This window comes from Hyperolius riggenbachi, chromosome 2 (assembly GCF_040937935.1).
Source record: "Hyperolius riggenbachi isolate aHypRig1 chromosome 2, aHypRig1.pri, whole genome shotgun sequence".
Classification (NCBI taxonomy): domain Eukaryota; kingdom Metazoa; phylum Chordata; class Amphibia; order Anura; family Hyperoliidae; genus Hyperolius; species Hyperolius riggenbachi.
The window spans coordinates 148,157,895-148,177,655 of NC_090647.1; the positions used below are offsets into that span (position 1 = coordinate 148,157,895).

Consider the following 19,761-nt stretch of genomic DNA (forward strand, 5'->3'; position numbering starts at 1 on the left):
CTGGCTGGGATTCGAACCAGGGACCCAGCGCTGAAAGGCGAGAGAGCTAACCACTACGCCACCATGCTGCCCTATCTGATCAGATCTGTCGCCTATGCAGATCGACTCCCGATAGATTGCAGCATGAAGTACAGTATATCTAGAATTGGCTTCCTCAAATGTAAACCACCACCACCTCCCCCCAGCGCTTGTACAGTGTAAATTCTCACCTACCTCACTGGCACGGCTCCCTGCCTCATCCGCCATCAACCGTGTTTCCGCTGTTAATGTGAGTACCACTACCTAGCAAGTGTATGTCACACACCTGCACCTGGTGCCACTTGGGGGTTTATTGCCAAGGAGTCATGCCAGCGGGAGAGATGAGAATTTAAACTGAACACAAGGACTGGGGGAGGGGGGGGCAGCGGATGGCACTCCGTCACATATGTAATTTGTACACCATTACCGCCGTGCACTGAATTGGCTATATTAGATTTAGATTTTCCAGCATGCTCAGTTGATACATTGGACTAATTTTGGCCCAAAATTGATGGAATCATTGACTGGGCATGCTTGTTGCCGCCCAGATTTTCCTCCGATTCAATAAAATGATTGTATCGGATGGTCATGTGTTCCATAAAAACGATAGATTAATGGGCACCTTAACACTAGTCCTACTAAGAAATTGTCTAAATTTGCCATTTTGTTTTTGTAGAGAGTAACTTAAAAAATATGAAAGCTGTTTTTATCTATTCAAAAGAGCTTGTCCACAGCTTATTTCAGTGTGGTTTCCTGAAAAGTAAATAGAAGGCAAAACACTGCTATCTGGATGAGTTGAAAGGGTCATTACTTCTGTCTGTTTGCCATCCTATTTAAAAATTGGTTCTACACATACAAATAATCATCTATAATTTTTATTCGTTTATTTTAACTTCAGTTTTGCTTTCATTCTACATTACAGTTTGCTCGGACATTCCAAGATCCCAAGAACTCAAGCGGTTGGTCCAACACATGCTATAAACGGCAGTGCTAAGAAACACAAATCCTAAGGGTCTCGTCAGATAGACTGTCATGTGGTTCAAGCAGTTGATATGCGATGCACAGATGTTCAATGCATCATCTGACAGGCATTCGATGGTTGACTGCCACATGGAAGCAAAAGTACAAATGCTTGCAAATACTATATGAATTACTACAAAGGTGGTGACGCCAGTCAATGGGGATATGCATGAAGGGGGAAAAAAAAAAAGTCAACTGCCGCACAAATGTGTACGCAGTCAGCGGATTATCTGAGGCAATTGGGGTGTAGTACTTGCGCTGCTCACAGTTGGTGTTTTTTCTCTTAGGACAAATTCACACAAACGCTTGTCATTTCAAATACTGTAAATCAGAAAAACCAAGACCTAGCTGAATAAATGTAAACTAGATATTCAACACCAATAAAAACTGTCTCAAAATAAAAATTCGTTTTTGCACCTCTTTATTACGTGACAGGAACCAAAAAAAAAAACAAAACATTTTAGTTGGTGTAGCCATCTGGATAACCAATTGTTTTGTAAAAAGAGAACAGTGAAGATTCAACAATACCTTGTGAAAGTCACACAGCTGGGAATTTGCATTTCTCATAGCTTGGTTGCAATGGGCACAGATGCTCTGAAACTACTCGCAGGGCTGACTGTAAAGTTATTATTTAGACAGCTGCAAAGCTTGCATACTACGTGGTTATTACATCTGTCTTATGCCATACATCTTACATCACAAAAAAAAAACAACGTATAACAAAATTCACAAGCCTAAAGTTATAAGTGTTGACTAAAGTATTGCATTATGGAGAGAGAGAGAGAGAGAAAAAAAAAGTCAAAATGAAAAGTAGATAAAAGGAACCGTTGCAGATTTCTCTTTACAAATGTTATTAGATAGCTTGTAGAGCTAATCTTAATTTCTGAATCACTGACACTAAACCAGAAATCAGATTTCCCGGCCTGACTACATGCTTATTCCAGGTGTGAGCTCAAAGAGCTGAAGACAAAAAGCCCACGTGGCATTTTTTTCATTATAGTAAATATGGCAGCTTCCATATTAACCACTTGAGGACCACAGTCTTTCTACCCCTTAAGGACCGGCCACTTTTTTTCCATTCAGACCACTGCAGCTTTCACGGTTTATTGCTCGCTCATACAACCTACCACCTAAATGAATTTTGGCTCCTTTTCTTGTCACTAATAAAGCTTTCTTTTGGTGCTATTTGATTGCTCCTGCGATTTTTACTTTTTATTATATTCATCAAAAAAAGACATGAATTTTGGCAAAAAAATGATTTTTTTAACTTTCTGTGCTGACAATTTTCAAATAAAGTAAAATTTCTGTATACATGCAGCGCGAAAAATGTGGACAAACATGTTTTTGATAAAAAAAAAAACCAGTGTATATTTATTGGTTTGGGTAAAAGTTATAGCGTTTACAAACTATGGTGCAAAAAGTGAATTTTCCCATTTTCAAGCATCTATGACTTTTCTGACCCCCTGTCATGTTTCATGAGGGGCTAGAATTCCAGGATAGTATAAATACCCCCCAAATGACCTCATTTTGGAAAGAAGACATCCCAAAGTATTCACTGAGAGGCATAGTGAGTTCATAGAAGATATTATTTTTTGTCACAAGTAAGCGGAAAATGACACTTTGTGACAAAAAAAAAGAAAAAAAAAAGAATCCATTTCTTCTAACTTGCGACAAAAAAAAATGAAATCTGCCACGGACTCACCATGCCCCTCTCTGAATACCTTGAAGTGTCTACTTTCCAAAATGGGGTCATTTGTGGGGTGTGTTCACTGTCCTGGCATTTTGGGGGGTGCTAATTTGTAAGCACCCCTGTAAAGCCTAAAGGTGCTCATTGGACTTTGGGCCCCTTAGCGCAGTTAGGCTGCAAAAAAGTGCCACACATGTGGTATTGCCGTACTCAAGAGTAGTATAATGTGTTTTGGGGTGTATTTTTACACATACCCATGCTGGGTGGGAGAAATATCTCTGTAAATGACAATTTTTTCATTTGTTTTACACACAATTGTCCATTTACAGAGTTATTTCTCCCACCCAGCATGGGTATGTGTAAAAATACACCCCAAAACACATTGTACTACTTCTCCCGAGTACGGCGATACCACATGTGTGGCACTTTTTTGCACCCTAACTGCGCTAAAGGGCCCAAAGTCCAATGAGTACCTTTAGGATTTCACAAGTCATTTTGCGGAATTTGATTTCCAAACTACTCCTCACGGTTTAGGGCCCCTAAAATGCCAGGGCAGTATAGGAACCCCACAAATGACCCCATTTTAGAAAGAAGACACCCCAAGGTATTCCGTTAGGAGTATGGTGAGTTCATAGAAGATTTTATTTTTTGTCAAAAGTTAGCGGAAAATTGATTTTTATTGTTTTTTCACAAAGTGTCATTTTCCACTAACTTGTGACAAAAAATAAAATCTTCTATGAACTCACCATACTCCTAACGGAATACCTTGAGGTGTCTTCTTTCTAAAATGGGGTCATTTGTGGGGTTCCTATACTGCCCTGGCATTTTAGGGGCCCTAAACCGTGAGGAGTAGTCTGGAAATCAAATTCCGCAAAATGACCTGTGAAATCCTAAAGGTACTCATTGGACTTTGGGCCCTTTAGCGCAGTTAGGGTGCAAAAAAGTGCCACACATGTGGTATCGCCGTACTCGGGAGAAGTAGTACAATGTGTTTTGGGGTGTATTTTTACACATACCCATGCTGGGTGGGAGAAATAACTCTGTAAATGGACAATTGTGTGTAAAAAAAAATCAAAAGATTGTCATTTACAGAGGTATTTCTCCCACCCAGCATGGGTATGTGTAAAAATACACCCCAAAACACATTGTACTACTTCTCCCGAGTATGGCAATACCACATGTGTGGCACTTTTTTGCACCCTAACTGCGCTAAAGGGCCCAAAGTCCAATGAGTACCTTTAGGATTTCACAGGTCATTTTGCGAAATTTGATTTCCAGACTACTCCTCACGGTTTAGGGCCCCTAAAATGCCAGTTCAGTATAGGAACCCCACAAATGACCCCATTTTAGAAAGAAGACACCCCAAGGTATTCCGTTAGGAGTATGGTGAGTTCATAGAGGATTTTATTTTTTGTCACAAGTTAGTGGAAAATGACACTTTGTGAAAAAAACAATAAAAATCAATTTTCCGGGGGTCTGGGGAGAATCTGAGGGGTGGGGGGGGTGATCAGGAGGGGGCAGGGGGCAGGGGGGGGGGGTTAAAAAAAAAATAGCGTTGACAGATAGTGACAGGGAGTGATTGATGGGTTATTAGGGGGGTGATTGGGTGCAAACAGGGGTCTGGGGGGTGGGCAGGGGGGGGTCTGAGGGGTGCTGTGGGCGATCAGTGGGCGGGGGGGGCAGATCAGTGTGTTTGGGTGCAGACTAGGGTGGCTGCAGCCTGCCCTGGTGGTCCCTCGGACACTGGGACCACCAGGGCAGGAGGCAGCCTGTATAATACACTTTGTATACATTACAAAGTGTATTATACACTTTGTAGCGGCGATCGCGGGGTTAACATCCCGCCGGCGCTTCCGTATGGCCGGCGGGATGTTACGGCGGGTGGGCGGAGCCAGTTGCCGGGGGAAGCGCGCGTCATCAATGACGCGATCGCTCCCCCGGCATGCCTAAAGGACGCGCCGCCTGAAGGCGTATTGCGGTCCTTTAGGCGTCCACTTTGCCGCCGCCCATGGGCTGTGGGCGGTCGGCAAGTGGTTAAAGTTTCATGAATGTACAAAAAAAACTACAGCACATGTAATCAGCAGTGGCGTGGAGCCTGCGGGTGCCCCGTGCATGCCACAGTACAGTGAGCTGAGCTTTTAAGTTCTCTGGACACAGCCAGCATCATCACGATGCGTCACGCCGGGGGCCTGGCAAATTCAGTCTTCTCAGCCTTCAAAGCAGCAAAGGTTGCACCTTTGTTTTCTAACACAGACAGCACAAGGCAGCCTATCAGCATTCTGGGTAATTAGTTGCACTGCCACCGAGCAACACACTGTACTGCCCCTCAGCTTGAGTCTTGTCCCCTCTTAAACTCATCCTGTTCTTCCTCCTGTACTAGCCAGCGTGTGTGTGGTGGTGCCAGAGCATAGCACTAGCAGGGCTGTGTGTCTCTGCTACGCTGGCAGAGTAGCAGGCTCTGCCTTCAGTCTACACAGTGGCAGCCAGGTCAGTGGAAAAATAGACAGGGACCAGTGCAGTTTCCTTAGTCTGTCCCGTCATGCAACAGCCCTCCTTCACTACAGCTAAACACATACAGCGAGCGCATGTTTGTTCCTTAAAGAGGAACTTCAGCCTAAACAAACATACTGTCATTAAGTTACATTAGTTATGTTAATTAAAATAGATAGGCAATATAATCTCTTACCCAGGCAAATGTTTGTGATTTCATGGGGGCAGCCATCTTTTTCATGGGGACAGCCATATTTTTGTTTGAAAGGAGGTGACAGGGAGCATGAGACAGTTCCAACAGTCCTGTGTCCTGATCACCCCTCCCAGCTGCGCACGCTAGGCTTCAATTCTCAAATTCCAAAAACAAAATTTGCGCCAAAACAGCAGGAGAACAACATCAGAAATCCCATCATGCTTTGCACGGCATTAGGGGAACAATGCCCGAGCATTTTTATTCTGTGCAGCTAAAAATGAGGCTTGGGTAAGAAAATCAAAGTTCTGATGCTGTGAAACTGTTCAAGAAACGCCAAGCCTTTTCAGTGCTGCTGAGTAGATTTTTAGTCTGGAGGTTCACTTTAAAGTAAACCAGAGATCAATAAATCTAAAGATTAGATACTTATCCAGGGTTTCCTTCAGCCCCATAAACACAAGTCCCACGCCGTCCTCCCGCGGTCTACCGGTCTGCTCGTGATACAGAGGAAAAAAGGTGTGCACAAGTGGCTTCATGCTATTGCGCAATTCCTACTGGCGCCTGCGCAGTAAGAATGCACAGGAACGTACAGGAGCGCAGACATGAGCAGCTGAAAATAACCGCACCTCTAATTTTTTTGTTGCTTTTATTAGACATAGGGAGCCACACAAATTCCGAAGCAGCAGTTTACAGGTCAAAAAATTGATGTACAGCTTCTGACGCCGGGGGAAACACTAGTACTAATTCTAGCTGATGCTCTCTGCACTGCATGGTGTGGTAGATACAGCCTCTCCTCAACATGAAGCGGTGTCCATTTTAAGCCCCTGTGCAGCCCCTTACCCTGAGCAAAGCTTTCGCCGTGAACAGGTTAACAGCTGCATGCCAGACCTGATATTTCAACCTGGGCACATTAGGGTTGATTGCAGTACATTGCATATACAGCTGAATTTTGCACTCCCCCCCCCCCCCTAAAAAATATAAGGTTTCTTTTACTCAGACTATATAGAATGTTTCACAGAAAGTGTGCAGAACCTATGGGTCTACGGTATCTACATAATACGGTGGTACAGATGGTTTTACAACAGTGGTGATGATAGAATGGAGTACAGTTATGGGCATGGTGGTAATATTGAGATAACGATACCTCATCTCACATTACCATGGTACTGGCCCATTTGTATCCCTGTGCACTTTCCAAGGTGGTAACCATTTAAATTGTGCAGGTCCTCTGCCAACAAAATGTAGCCTGTGATCACACCTTTGGCCGCCAGACATTACAATGACAGCTTTGATGTCTTCTGCAACAGAAGCTTTGATCTGTCATCTAGCAGCTGCTTTAATGATAGTGTCTGCAGCTGCTTTGATCTTTGTGCACCTTGATGCTTGCAGCTCATCACTATCAGCCTGATAATATGCGACAGTGTCTTTGCCCCCAGAAATGCACCCATCTCTGCTCAGCCTTGGCACCCTACTCTGCAGGGCTGCGCACCAAGCCTGCTGAAGCCAAAAGCATCTCACAAGTTGCCCACCTTGCCGTTTGGGGTTTGAGGCTTACAGTCTGAAGGAGAGCAAGAAATGTACTATGCCTACATGCACACGTTTTAATATAGATGTATTACTGTGTCTGTGAGCTACTGGGAGAGAGCAAAATTGGTCAAACAATGGAGATGAAAAAATGTATAGAGGATGTATGTGTATTTCTGGTGCCTATTTGATTCAACACCTATTATCTGATCCTATAATGGTTTATCCCAGTGGTGAACACCCATTGGACCTTTATCTGCATTTTGTAAATTACTTTGCATTTGAATTTCATTTTTTCCCTAAACCTTTCTTCTCTACGTCTGCTTTTGTGCAGAACGTTATCTCTGTTCAGAGATGGAGCGGAGACAGATGCTCTGTGATGAGACAGTGTTTACAAGTGCTGTTTGTGGGATCACCAGGGGCCAATCAAAGGACTCAATTGCCAGAAGTTCTTTTGATTGTGTCCAGGAAAAAGTTCTGGCGTTAGCAGAGCTCTTCCATGCTACAGAGCACGCAGAAAGTGCTGCAACAAGGGTGGGAATTACGGTAGTCCTCTGTTTTGGACCCCGTGTGACTGAGTGGATGGGAAGACATTTATGTACAGCTATAATAATTCCTACACAAAGCTCATTAAAAATTGATGCATTAGTATAAAAGCTGTTTATACGGTCACCAGGTGCCAAATAAGCCAGCTCTGTGATACTAAGCGTGCCTGGCATTTTAGAAAATCACTGAACACATTCTTAATATCCAGCTGACAGAAGAGATTTCCACTGTGGCACATAAAGGCCTGAAGCTGGGAGGGTCTGTAGGGATCAGTGCTGTGCTTTCCACAGCTAGTCACACGCAGGTCTGAAAAACTATTCACAGGCGATTACAACTAGATTTCCCCTGAGCTTCTTACAGTATTGGTGCCTTTCATTTTTTTCTTTTTTTACTTTGAGATTCAGTGATAGAATTAACCCAATCTGATTGAAATGTTTAGGATACAATTAGTTACAAGGAAGACAAAGGCCAAAAAATGGAAAAAGTGAAGATTGGAGCACATTCTGCTAAGTCACGTTCCAAGCCAGTGTTCCATCCAGATGATTTGCACAAATCCTCTCCAACTCAAGGAAATGATCCTATATAAAAAGAATCTCCTGCAAACACTCCAGCACAGCTTTCATGAATCAGTCTGGCCAGTTACATGCAAAGTGGCTGCACAGACACTGGAAATTGCACTATGGGGGGAGGGGGGACACTCCAGCAGTTATACTTTATCAGGGTGGAAACTCACTTGCCCTGGAAATAACTGCAGATGAAATTACCAGACAAATTACTTGTTTCCCCCAGTAATATTCCAGGACCCATACCATGATATGAGCAAAGGATTTCAAAACGTCAATTTCAAAAGTTAGGGTGGGATCACAGCCTGGATTAGCGGGTCAATTCTGCAAAGCTTGAACCCTCTCTCCAGGCACACACGTTTTCTTTTATCTGTGTAGGCATTTAAATGTAGAACCTATTACAGTCTGTATACAGGCCCTTTGATTAGCTTATGCCATATAAATCACTTAATTTCCTGGCGAGTCAGAAGTCACTGGAGACTTCCTATACCACCAAATGTCTGTCTGTGATCCAAGGTACAATCTTTTCAGAGAGATTCACACTGTGGGCCATAGCCTATTAAAGGTGATAAGGAGCTTGTAGATGCGAGCTACTTATCACCTTGCCATTTCACGAGGATTACCAGCAAAGCCTGAGCGATGCTCCCTCTAGCGGTGGATAAGGGTGATGTCAGAAAACACCTGTCAGGAATAAATGCAAGGAAAGCTTCAGGCCCAGATGGAGTGTCACCAGCCTGTCTGAAAACCTGCGAGCAGCAGCTTGCTCCAATTCTCTCATCCATCTTCACCAAATCCATCCAGGAAGGCAGGGTCCCTGCTTGCTTCAAAAGGTCCACAATGATCCCTGTCCCCAAAAAACATGGTGTCTCAGACCTCAACAATGGGCTGGTCCTCAACGGAATGGGCTGGTCCTCAACACTGCTAAAACGGTTGAGATGATCATCGACTTTAGGAAACACGCTACCACTCCACCCCCGATCAGCATTGATGGCACGGTAGTTGAGAATGTTCCCTGTGCACGCCTCCTCGGCACGACAATCTGTAAGGACCTGACTTAGAAAGCCAACACAACCCCCACCCAGAAAAAAGCCCAGCAGACTTTTTCCTACACCAACTAAAGAAGTTCGGTATGGCCCGCGAGCTTCTGACGAGCTTCTACACTGCAATTGACTCTGTCCTCTGCCAGCGACAGACACAAACTGCAGAGGGTCATCAGAGCAGCGGAGAGAATCATTGGGAGGCCACTCCCCTCTAGACCAAATATTCAACTCTAGACTGTGCTCCAGAGCTCCTCCTCCTCCTCATTACTGTCTCTAGGAGCCCTGGCAAAGCAAGGGGTTCTTCATTCGTCCACTGCCTGGACCAATGAAAATGGCCCAGACAGTGGACCAATGGGGAGCACAAACTTATTGATATGTTTTCAATAATGCTGAAATTTACTGTAACCCTTTTGAACTGTCAGCACATTAAAAAAAAAAAAAAAAAGCTACACACCAGTGCCAGCTATGTTTGCCCAAATCTACATGTACCAAAGTCCACATTAGTCAGCAGGGATGGCCATAGAGGTGCAAATAAATGAGTGATTGAAAATTATCCTACCTAATAAAATACAAGTGTCCCTGCATCCCATGTCCGTGTGTCAGTGCTTTTGAGCTACTGTGCATGTCCTGCAATGACACAGCCGTTGGGACAGGACGCAGGGACCTGGAGGCCGGCTGAGCGTGTGCTTGTGCGGCGGTCGGGTGCGCACGCAGGCGTGTGTGGTGGACAGGTGTGCGCGTGCAGCGACAGACCTGGAGCCCGTTTTTAAAGGGGCTTAGGTCAATAGTGCTATTATAATACGGAATGATGCCAAATGAAAATCTAAAATGTAAATGTACTAAATCAAATCTTGCAGTAAACACCTAATTTCAAGCTGCACAGATTTGTAGTATTTCCATAATTCATCATCAACAATGATATGCAAATACATCCGAGTTGATGCAAATTTCTATGCAAATTAATTAACATCTATGTCCAGTCTTATGCAATGCACACAGTATCAGCCCTAGGAGAAAAAGTGAATTGAATATGGGCCTGTGCGTTTTAACCAGTTTACATCAGGAACCAAACGGTTATGCCGGGAATATATGGTACTTTATACCGCTCGATTATGCCGCCGGATCGATTCCCGTTCGTCCCCGCGGGCAATTCTCTTATCTTCTGCTCGTTTTCCTTATCTTTTTCCATTGTCCTGCCCGCGGTATCGATCCGATGTCGGAAATTATCAATCGAGCCATCTAATGGCTCGATCGAGCGGTACAAGCGTACCGTGTATTCCCAGCATAAGTCTGAAGTTGCATATAAATGTAGTAATACACCTCCCAGGATGTTTATTCATTTCCAGAGATTGGATGCCTTGATGTGCTGCGTAGCATATCCATACTATATGGATACCCTGTCCCTTTAGCATAATAGGAACTGGTACAGATTTTTGATGCCGACAGTTCAGATCTATAATGCCGAACGGGGGAGATTATTATTATTTTTTTTTTTTTACTATCAGTATCTGCAGTCGTCTGCATTGTACAGATGTCTTTCTACATACCTGCCGCTGCTCTGACAAAACTAATGTTTTTTTATTATGCATGCAATTTGCAGGCTGGAATTATTAAGCACCCCAATGACCACCTCTACTGGGTGATATTAGAACCCATCAACATCTCTACCTACTGGGGAGATTTCCATTGACTTCATGTTCTCTATGAACCTGACACTTGGACTGGAAGTGGAGAAAAAAATTTTCAATGAGATAATGGCAATACAAACCACAGCGCAAACCTTCCTGCACTCTAAAGTGAGTGTTTTTATTGCCATCTGTTATGCCGGAAAGATTGCAATTCACTTTCTGCTGTAAAGGAACCCATTTACTGGAACAAGAAGTGAAAAAGACTTTCCAGTACTTCTCAATGACAACAGAAGTTGTGGTTGGAGTTACCAATAGCAACATGGTGCTATTTATGTTACTGAATCTCAGCAAAGTCTTCAAACAATATAACACTTATTTGTGATTAATGGACTCAATCTACTAATTTTTAGCTATTAGGATTATAGCTATCATTTGCTGCTCATTACAAAACTCTGAAATACTATCATTATTCAAGGCCAGTAAAGGCTAAGGAATGAAAATCTAAATCCCATGTGCCAAAACAGTACATTGCTGCCACCAGGTAAAATTTCAATATAATAATTAGTTTTAAAGGTGTGGCAAGAGGAATACAGAGGCTGCCATCTAACTAATCTTTAAATCAGGTCAGCTGCCTGTCCACAATGCTGATAACAGGCTTCAGACCTCTCACTCCAGGCACAGGTAATTAATCAGCGAGGTCAGAGGGAGTCAGAACCCCTGCACAGTGTAGAGCCTTGTGGGTCAGTGACACAGGACAAGTACAGCCAGCAGCCAGCCAAGCAGACATTTTTAAAGGACACCAGGCATAAAGTAGGTAAATTTTATGTCAAATTTATAAAACCCCAAGATATGTTCTGCCACGCTTTACACGAACCTTTGATATGCAATCCCTAAGCAGATACTGTCTGGGTCAGGATATGAACCTGAAATGTTTGCACAGCCAGGTGGGAGTGTGTGCTTGTCTCAAGTGAATAAGGATCTATAAGATACAAGGTGTTTTTAGGGCGTTCTCTTCACAAAGGGCCTTTTTACACTATATCCATTGTGTTATGTCTCAACAGACAATATCATCACAGCCATGCTAGCAGTTTGTTTACGTTAGGCCGGCATGTAGGTGTTCTTGTTTACTTACACCAACTGACTGAGGGGCGGAGCTTTGTGGCCATTCTCCCTGCAGTTTCCCATCAGGTCCAATTTAGTCACATGATGCTTCCTGTGTGGTCTGATTGGCTGATTATTTTCTATATACATGGGCATTGCTTGCTGAGATGATTAGGCTGTGTGGAGTAGACAAGAGCGGAGTCCAGAAACAAAGGGCCGCAGCCAATCTTCAGCCTTTTTACACGTTCAGGTTTTTAACTTTGATACAATAAAGAACATTTTTGCAGAGCAGTGCTGGATCTTTTGTGGAACCTTTCCCAAAATTAAGACAGGTAGGAGGTTGACATATTCTGTTCTAGCCCTGATAGGTTTAACTTTTTACCTGAAGATCCATTTAAAGGGACACTTAAGTAAAAAAAAAAAAAAAATGAGTTTTACTCACCTAGGGCTTCCAATAGCCCACTGCAGCTGTCCGGTGCCCTCGCCGTCTCGCTCCGATCCTCCTGGCCCCGCCGGCAGCCACTTCCTGTTTCGGTGACAGGAGCTGACAGGCTGGGGACGCGAGTGATTCTTCGCGTTCCCAGACACATTAGCACCCTCTATGCTGCTCTTATGGTATATGATATATGCTATAGCAGCATAGATGGCGCTATTGTGGCCAGGAACGCGAAGAATCACTCGCGTCCCCAGCCTGTCAGCTCCTGTCACTGAAACAGGAAGTGGCTGCCGGCGGGGCCAGAAGGATCGGATGGAGACGGCGAGGGCACTGGACAGCTGCAGGGGGCTATTGGAAGCCCCAGGTGAGTAAAACTCATTTTTCTTGTTTGACTTAAGTGTCCCTTTAACCACTTGCCGACCGCCTACTTCATATTGGCGGCGGCAAAGTGGCAGCCCCAGGACCACGTAACGCAGATTGGCGTCAGGTCCTGGGGCACTCTCTGGCCGGGGATCGCGCGCTGGGATGCGCGCGCATCCACCGGCAATGGGCTCCGCCCACCCGCGACGTCAACCCGCCGGCCAATCGGAAGCGCCGGCGGGTTGTTAACCCGACGATCCCCGGATAGGAAGCGTATAATACGCTTTGTAATGTTTACAAAGTGTATTATACAGGCTGCCTCCTGCCCTGGTGGTCCCAGTGTCCGAGGGACCACCAGGGCAGGCTGCAGCCACCCTAGTCTGCACCCAAACACACTGATCTGCCCCCCCCTGCCCCCTGATCGCCCACAGTACCCCTCAGACCCCCCCCTGCCCACCCCCCAGACCACCATTTGCACACAATCACCCCCCTAATCACCCATCCATCACTCCCTGTCACTATCTGTCAACGCTATTTTTTTTTTTAGTCCCTAAACTGCCCCCTGCTCCCTCCTGATCACCCCCCCACCCCTCAGATTCTCCCCAGACCCCCCCAGACCCTCCCCCCCCTGTGTACTGTATGCATCTATCCCCCCTGATCACCTGTCAATCACCCGTCAATCACCCGTCAATCACCCGTCAATCACCCGTCAATCACCCGTCAATCACCCGTCAATCACCCGTCAATCACCCGTCAATCACCCGTCAATCACCCCCTGTCACTGCCACCCATCAATCAGCCCCTAACCTGCCCCTTGCGGGCAATCTGATCACCCACCCACACCAATAGATCGCCCGCAGATCCGACATCAGATCACCTCCCAAATCCATCGTTTACATCTATTCTCTCCTCTAAACACCCACTAATTACCCATCAATCACCCATCAATCACCCCCTATCACCACCTGTCACTGTTACCCATCAGATTAGACCCTTGCGGGCACCCAATCGCCCGCCCACACGCTCAGATTGCCCTCAACCCCCCCCCCCCTTATCGATTCGCCAGTGCATTATTTACATCCGTTCTTCCCTGTAATAACCCACTGATCACCTGTCAATCACCCCCTGTCACTGCCACCCATCAATCACCCCCTGTCACTGCCACCCATCAATCAGCCCCTAACCTGCCCCTTGCGGGCAATCTGATCACCCACCCACACCAATAAATCGCCCGCAGATCCGACATCAGATCACCTCCCAAATCCATCGTTTACATCTATTCTCTCCTCTAAACACCCACTAATTACCCATCAATCACCCATCAATCACCCCCTATCACCACCTGTCACTGTTACCCATCAGATTAGACCCTTGCGGGCACCCAATCGCCCGCCCACACGCTCAGATTGCCCTCAACCCCCCCCCCCCCCTTATCGATTCGCCAGTGCATTATTTACATCCGTTCTTCCCTGTACTAACCCACTGATCACCTGTCAATCACCCCCTGTCACTGCCACCCATCAATCACCCCCTGTCACTGCCACCCATCAATCAGCCCCTAACCTGCCCCTTGCGGGCAATCTGATCACCCACCCACACCAATAGATCGCCCGCAGATCAGACATCAGATCACCTCCCAAATCCATCGTTTACATCTATTCTCTCCTCTAAACACCCACTAATTACCCATCAATCACCCCCTATCACCACCTGTCACTGTTACCCATCAGATTAGACCCTAATCTGCCCCTTGCGGGCACCCAATCACCCGCCCACACGCTCAGATTGCCCTCAGACCCCCCCCTTATCAATTCGCCAGTGCAATATTTACATCTGTTATTCCCTGTAATAACCCACTGATCACCTGTCAATCACCCATCAATCACCCCCTGTCACTGCCACCCATCAATCACCCCCTGTCACTGCCACCCATCAATCAGCCCCTAACCTGCCCCTTGCGGGCAATCTGATCACCCACCCACACCAATAGATCGCCCGCAGATCCGACATCAGATCACCTCCCAAGTGCAGTGTTTACATCTCTTCTCTCCTCTAAACACCCACTAATTACCCATCAATCACCCCCTATCACCACCTGTCACTGTTACCCATCAGATTAGACCCTAATCTGCCCCTTGCGGGCACCCAATCACCCGCCCACACCTCAGAACGCCCTCAGACCCCAGCCCTGATCACCTCGCTAGTGCATTGCTTGCATCTATTTCCCCCCTCTAATCACACCTTGAGACACCCATAAATCACCTCCTGTCACCCCCTAGCACACCTACCCATCAGATCAGGCCCTAATTTGCCCCGTGTGGGCCCTGATCACTCAGCCAAACCCTCAGATCCCCCTCAGACCCCCTTCCGATCACCTCCCCAGTGCATTGATTGCATCTATTTTCCCCTCTAACCGCCCCCTGAGACACCCATCAATCACCTCCTGTCACCCCCCTAGCACTCCTATCCATCAGATCAGGCCCAATTCATCCTGTCATCTAAGAGGCCACCCTGCTTATGACCGTTTCCACAAAATTTGCCCCCTCATAGACCACCTGTCATCAAAATTTGCAGATGCTTATACCCCTGAACAGTCATTTTGAGAAATTTGGTTTCCAGACTACTCACAGTTTTGGGCCCGTAAAATGCCAGGGCAGTATAGGAACCCCACAAGTGACCCCATTTTAGAAAGAAGACACCCCAAGGTATTCTGTTAGGTGTATGATGAGTTCATAGAAGATTTTATTTTTTGTCAAAAGTTAGCGGAAATTGGATTTTTATTGTTTTTTTTCACAAAGTGTCATTTTTCACTAACTTGTGACAAAAAATAAAATCTTCTATGAACTCACCATACCCCTAACGGAATACCTTGGGGTGTCGTCTTTCTAAAATGGGGTCACTTGTGGGGTTCCTATACTGCCCTGGCATTTTAGGGGCCCTAAACCGTAGGGAGTAGTCTAGAAAACAAATGCCTCAAAATGACCTGTGAATAGGACGTTGGGCCCCTTAGCGCACCTAGGCTGCAAAAAAGTGTCACACATGTAGTATCGCCATACTCAGGAGAAGTAGTATAATGTGTTTTGTGGTGTATTTTTACACATACCCATGCTGGGTGGGAGAAATCTCTCTGTAAATGGACAATTGTGTGTAAAAAAAATCAAAAATGTGTCATTTACAGAGATATTTCTCCCACCCAGCATGGTTATATGTAAAAATACACCACAAAACACATTATACTACTTCTTCTGAGTACGGCGATACCACGTGTGACACTTTTTTGCAGCCTAACTGTGCTAAGGGGCCCAAAGTCCAATGAGTACCTTTAGGATTTCACAGGTCATTTTGAGACATTTGGGTTCAAGACTACTCCTCACGGTTTAGGGCCCCTAAAATGCCAGGGCAGTATTGGAACCCCACAAATGACCCCATTCTAGAAAGAAGACACCCCAAGGTATTCCGTTAGGAGTATGGTGAGTTCATAGAAGATTTTATTTTTTGTCACAAGTTAGCGGAAATTGATATGTATTGTTTTTTTTTTCACAAAGTGTCATTTTCCGCTAACTTGTGACAAAAAAAAAAATCTTCTATGAACTCACCATACCCCTAACGGAATACCTTGGGGTGTCTTCTTTCTAAAATGGGGTCACTTGTGAGGTTCCTTTACTGCCCTGGCATTTTAGGGGCCCTAAACCGTGAGGAGTAGTCTAGAATCCAAATGCCTCAAAATGACCTGTGAATAGGACGTTAGGCCCCTTAGCGCACCTAGGTTGCAAAAAAGTGTCACACATGTGGTATCGCCGTACTCAGAAGAAGTAGTATAATGTGTTTTGAGGTGTATTTTTATACATACCCATGCTGGGTGGGAGAAATCTCTCTGTAAATGGACAATTGTGTGTAAAAAAAATCAAATAATTGTCATTTACAGAGATATTTCTCCCACCTAGCATCTGTATGTGTAAAAATACACCCCAAAACACATTATACTACTTCTCCTGAGTACGGCGGTACCACATGTGTGGCACTTTTTTGCACCCTAAGTGCGCTAAGGGGCCCAAAGTCCAATGAGTACCTTTAGGATTTCACAGGTCATTTTGCGACATTTGGTTTCAAGACTACTCCTCACGGTTTAGGGCCCCTAAAATGCCAGGGCAGTATAGGAACCCCACAAATGACCCCATTTTAGAAAGAAGACACCCCAAGGTATTCCGTTAGGAGTATGGTGAGTTCATAGAAGATTTTATTTTTGTCACAAGTTAGCAGAAAATGACACTTTGTGAAAAAAAAACAATTCAAATCAATTTCCGCTAACTTGTGACAAAAAAAAAAAATCTTCTATGAACTCACCATCCTCCTAATGGAATACCTTGGGGTGTCTTCTTTCTAAAATGGGGTAATTTGTGGGATTCCTATACTGTCCTGGCATTTTAGGGGCCCTAAACCGTGAGGAGCAGTCTTGAAACGAAATTTCTCAAAATGACCTGTGAAATCCTAAAGGTACTCATTGGACTTTGGGCCCCTTAGCGCAGTTAGGGTGCAAAAAAGTGCCACACATGTGGTATCGCCGTACTCAGGAGAAGTAGTATAATGTGTTTTGGGGTGTATTTTTCCACATACCCATGCTGAGTGGGAGAAATATCTCTATAAATTGACAATTGTGTGTAAAAAAAATAAAACAATTGTCATTTACGGAGATATTTCTCCCACCCAGCATGGGTATGTGTAAAAATACACCCCAAAACACATTATACTACTTCTCCTGAGTACGGCAATACCACATGTGTGGCACTTTTTTGCAGCCTAACTGCGCTAAGGGGCCCAAAGTCCAATGAGCATCTTTAGGCTTTACAGGGGTGCTTACAATTAGGCACCCCCCAAAATGCCAGGACAGTGAACACACCCCACAAATGACCCCATTTTGGAAAGTAGTCACTTCAAGGTATTCAGAGAGTAGCATAGTGAGTCCGTGGCAGATTTCATTTTTTTTTTGTCGCAAGTTAGAAGAAATGGAAACTTTTTTTTTTTTTTTTTTTTGTTACAAAGTGTCATTTTCCGCTAACTTGTGACAAAAAATAAAATCTTCTATGAACTCACCATGCCTCTCACTGAATACTTTGGGATGTCTTCTTTCCAAAATGGGGTCATTTGGGGGGGATTTGTACTATCCTGGAATTTTAGCCCCTCATGAAACCTGACAGGTGCGCAGAAAAGTCAGAGATGCTTGAAAATAGGAAAATTCACTTTTGGCACCATAGTTTGTAAACGCTATAACTTTTACCCAATCCAATAAATATACACTGAATGTTTTTTTTTTTATCAAAGACATGTAGCAGAATAACTTTCGCGCTCAAATGTATAGGAAATTTTACTTTATTTGAAAAATGTCAGCACAGAAAGTTAAAAAAGTCATTTTTTTGACAAAATTCATGTCTTTTTTGATGAATATAATAAAAAGTAAAACTCGCAGCAGCAATCAAATAGCACCGAAAGAAAGCTGTATTAGTGACAAGAAAAGGAGGTAAAATTCATTTAGGTGGTAGGTTGTATGACTGAGCAATAAACCGTGAAAGCTGCAGTGGTCCGAATGGAAAAAAAGGCTCTGGTCCTTAAAGGGATACTGTAGGGGGGTCGGGGGAAAATGAGTTGAAGTTACCCGGGGCTTCTAATGGCCCCCCACAGACATCCTGTGCCCGCGCAGCCACTCACCGATGCTCCGGCCCCGCCTCCAGTTCACTTCTGGAATTTCTGACTTTAAAGTCTGAAAACCGCTGCGCCTGCGTTGCCGTGTCCTCGCTCCCGCTGATGGCTCCAGGAGAATACTGCGCAGACCAAAGACCATACTGGGCTTGTGCAATACTCTCCTGGTGACATCAGCGGGAGCGAGGATGCAGCTGCGCAGGCGCAGTGGTTTTCAGACTTTAAAGTCTGAAATTCCAGAAGTGAACCGGAGGCGGGGCCGGAGCATCGGTGAGTGGTTGCGCGGACACAGGATGTCTGCGGGGGGCCATTAGAAGCCTTGGGTAAGTTCAACTCATTTTCCCCCGACCCCCCTACAGTATCCCTTTAAGGGGTTTTATGACTGCAGTCCTTAAGTGGTTAAGCATGCATTTAGTAATATTTAACAACTTACCCTTATTACTATGTTTCCGAGACATCTTTAGAATAAACACTCTTTGAATCCAAAGAAAGACCCTTGCTTGTTGACACTCCTAGTTTCACAAGACTTTACGATAGTCTGGAGTGCGTATCAATGGTTCTTTACATCACTGGCCAGATTCTTCCAAGTCTAACTTTACTGAGCTCTGCAAAAAAAGGGACACATTTTACTGACTATTCCAGACCTAATTGGCAGCTTAGAAACATCTACAATCAGGGCTGTGTAGATTGAAATAAAGTCAAAAACATCCCATTTCACAGATAATAGTTACTCTGCTGCTGTAAAAATAAAGCAATGTGTGTACTTTCAATGGAGTGAAGTCTAGATCACTATGCCCTCAGTATTTATTTTGATGTGGCTTAAAGTACAATAAAAAAAGGGGGAAAAGGGGGGGGGGGGGAGGGGGGTTGGAGGGGACAGTTGTATTTGAGCAGTCATGTGTAATTGAGCAGTTAAGTGTGATAAGTGTAAAAATAATCAGTTTCACTTACCTGGGGCTTCTACCAGCCCCATGCAGCCATCCTGCGCCCTCAGTCACTCACTGCTGCTCTAGTCCCCCATTGGGACTGGAGCAGCAGCGAGTAGTGCCATGCGTAAATGTTTACGCGTTGCACCACTAACGCGTAAAAATGTATGTGTTAATGTTCCTACACTAGCGGGAAAGCGTAAAAATGTACGCAATGCGGCCCGCCGACCTCCGAGGTCGGCTAGCTGCCAGTGGGGGACTGGAGCAACAGTGAGTGACTATGAGGGCACAGGATGGCTGCATGGGGCTGGTAGAAGCCCCAGGTAAGAGAAACATTTTTTTTTTTTTTTGCCTGGACAATTCCTTTAAGACCAATTTCAGGACTGTAAAACTTAATTCCCCCATTTACAAATGGCATAAGTTACAAACAAAAGGTGACCTTATGTGCAAAATGTATTGAAGTCTTTATTTCTTATTTTTGTTGTTACGTTACAGTATTAAATAGTGTTGTAAATAGTTTAATGAACATTGAAAGCCA

At 44.9% G+C, this 19,761-nt stretch overlaps 1 protein-coding gene across 1 annotated transcript in view; it reads right to left on the minus strand.

Annotated features, from left to right (window-relative positions):
- SPATS2 (spermatogenesis associated serine rich 2) overlaps positions 1 to 19,761 on the minus strand; it is a 197,928-nt gene that overhangs the window by 113,352 nt on the left and 64,815 nt on the right. The window contains exon 2 of the mRNA XM_068267664.1: positions 18,731 to 18,902. Coding sequence (XP_068123765.1) covers positions 18,731 to 18,755 — 25 coding nt within the window. The 5' untranslated portion in view covers positions 18,756 to 18,902. The remainder of the gene's footprint in view (positions 1 to 18,730; positions 18,903 to 19,761) is intronic.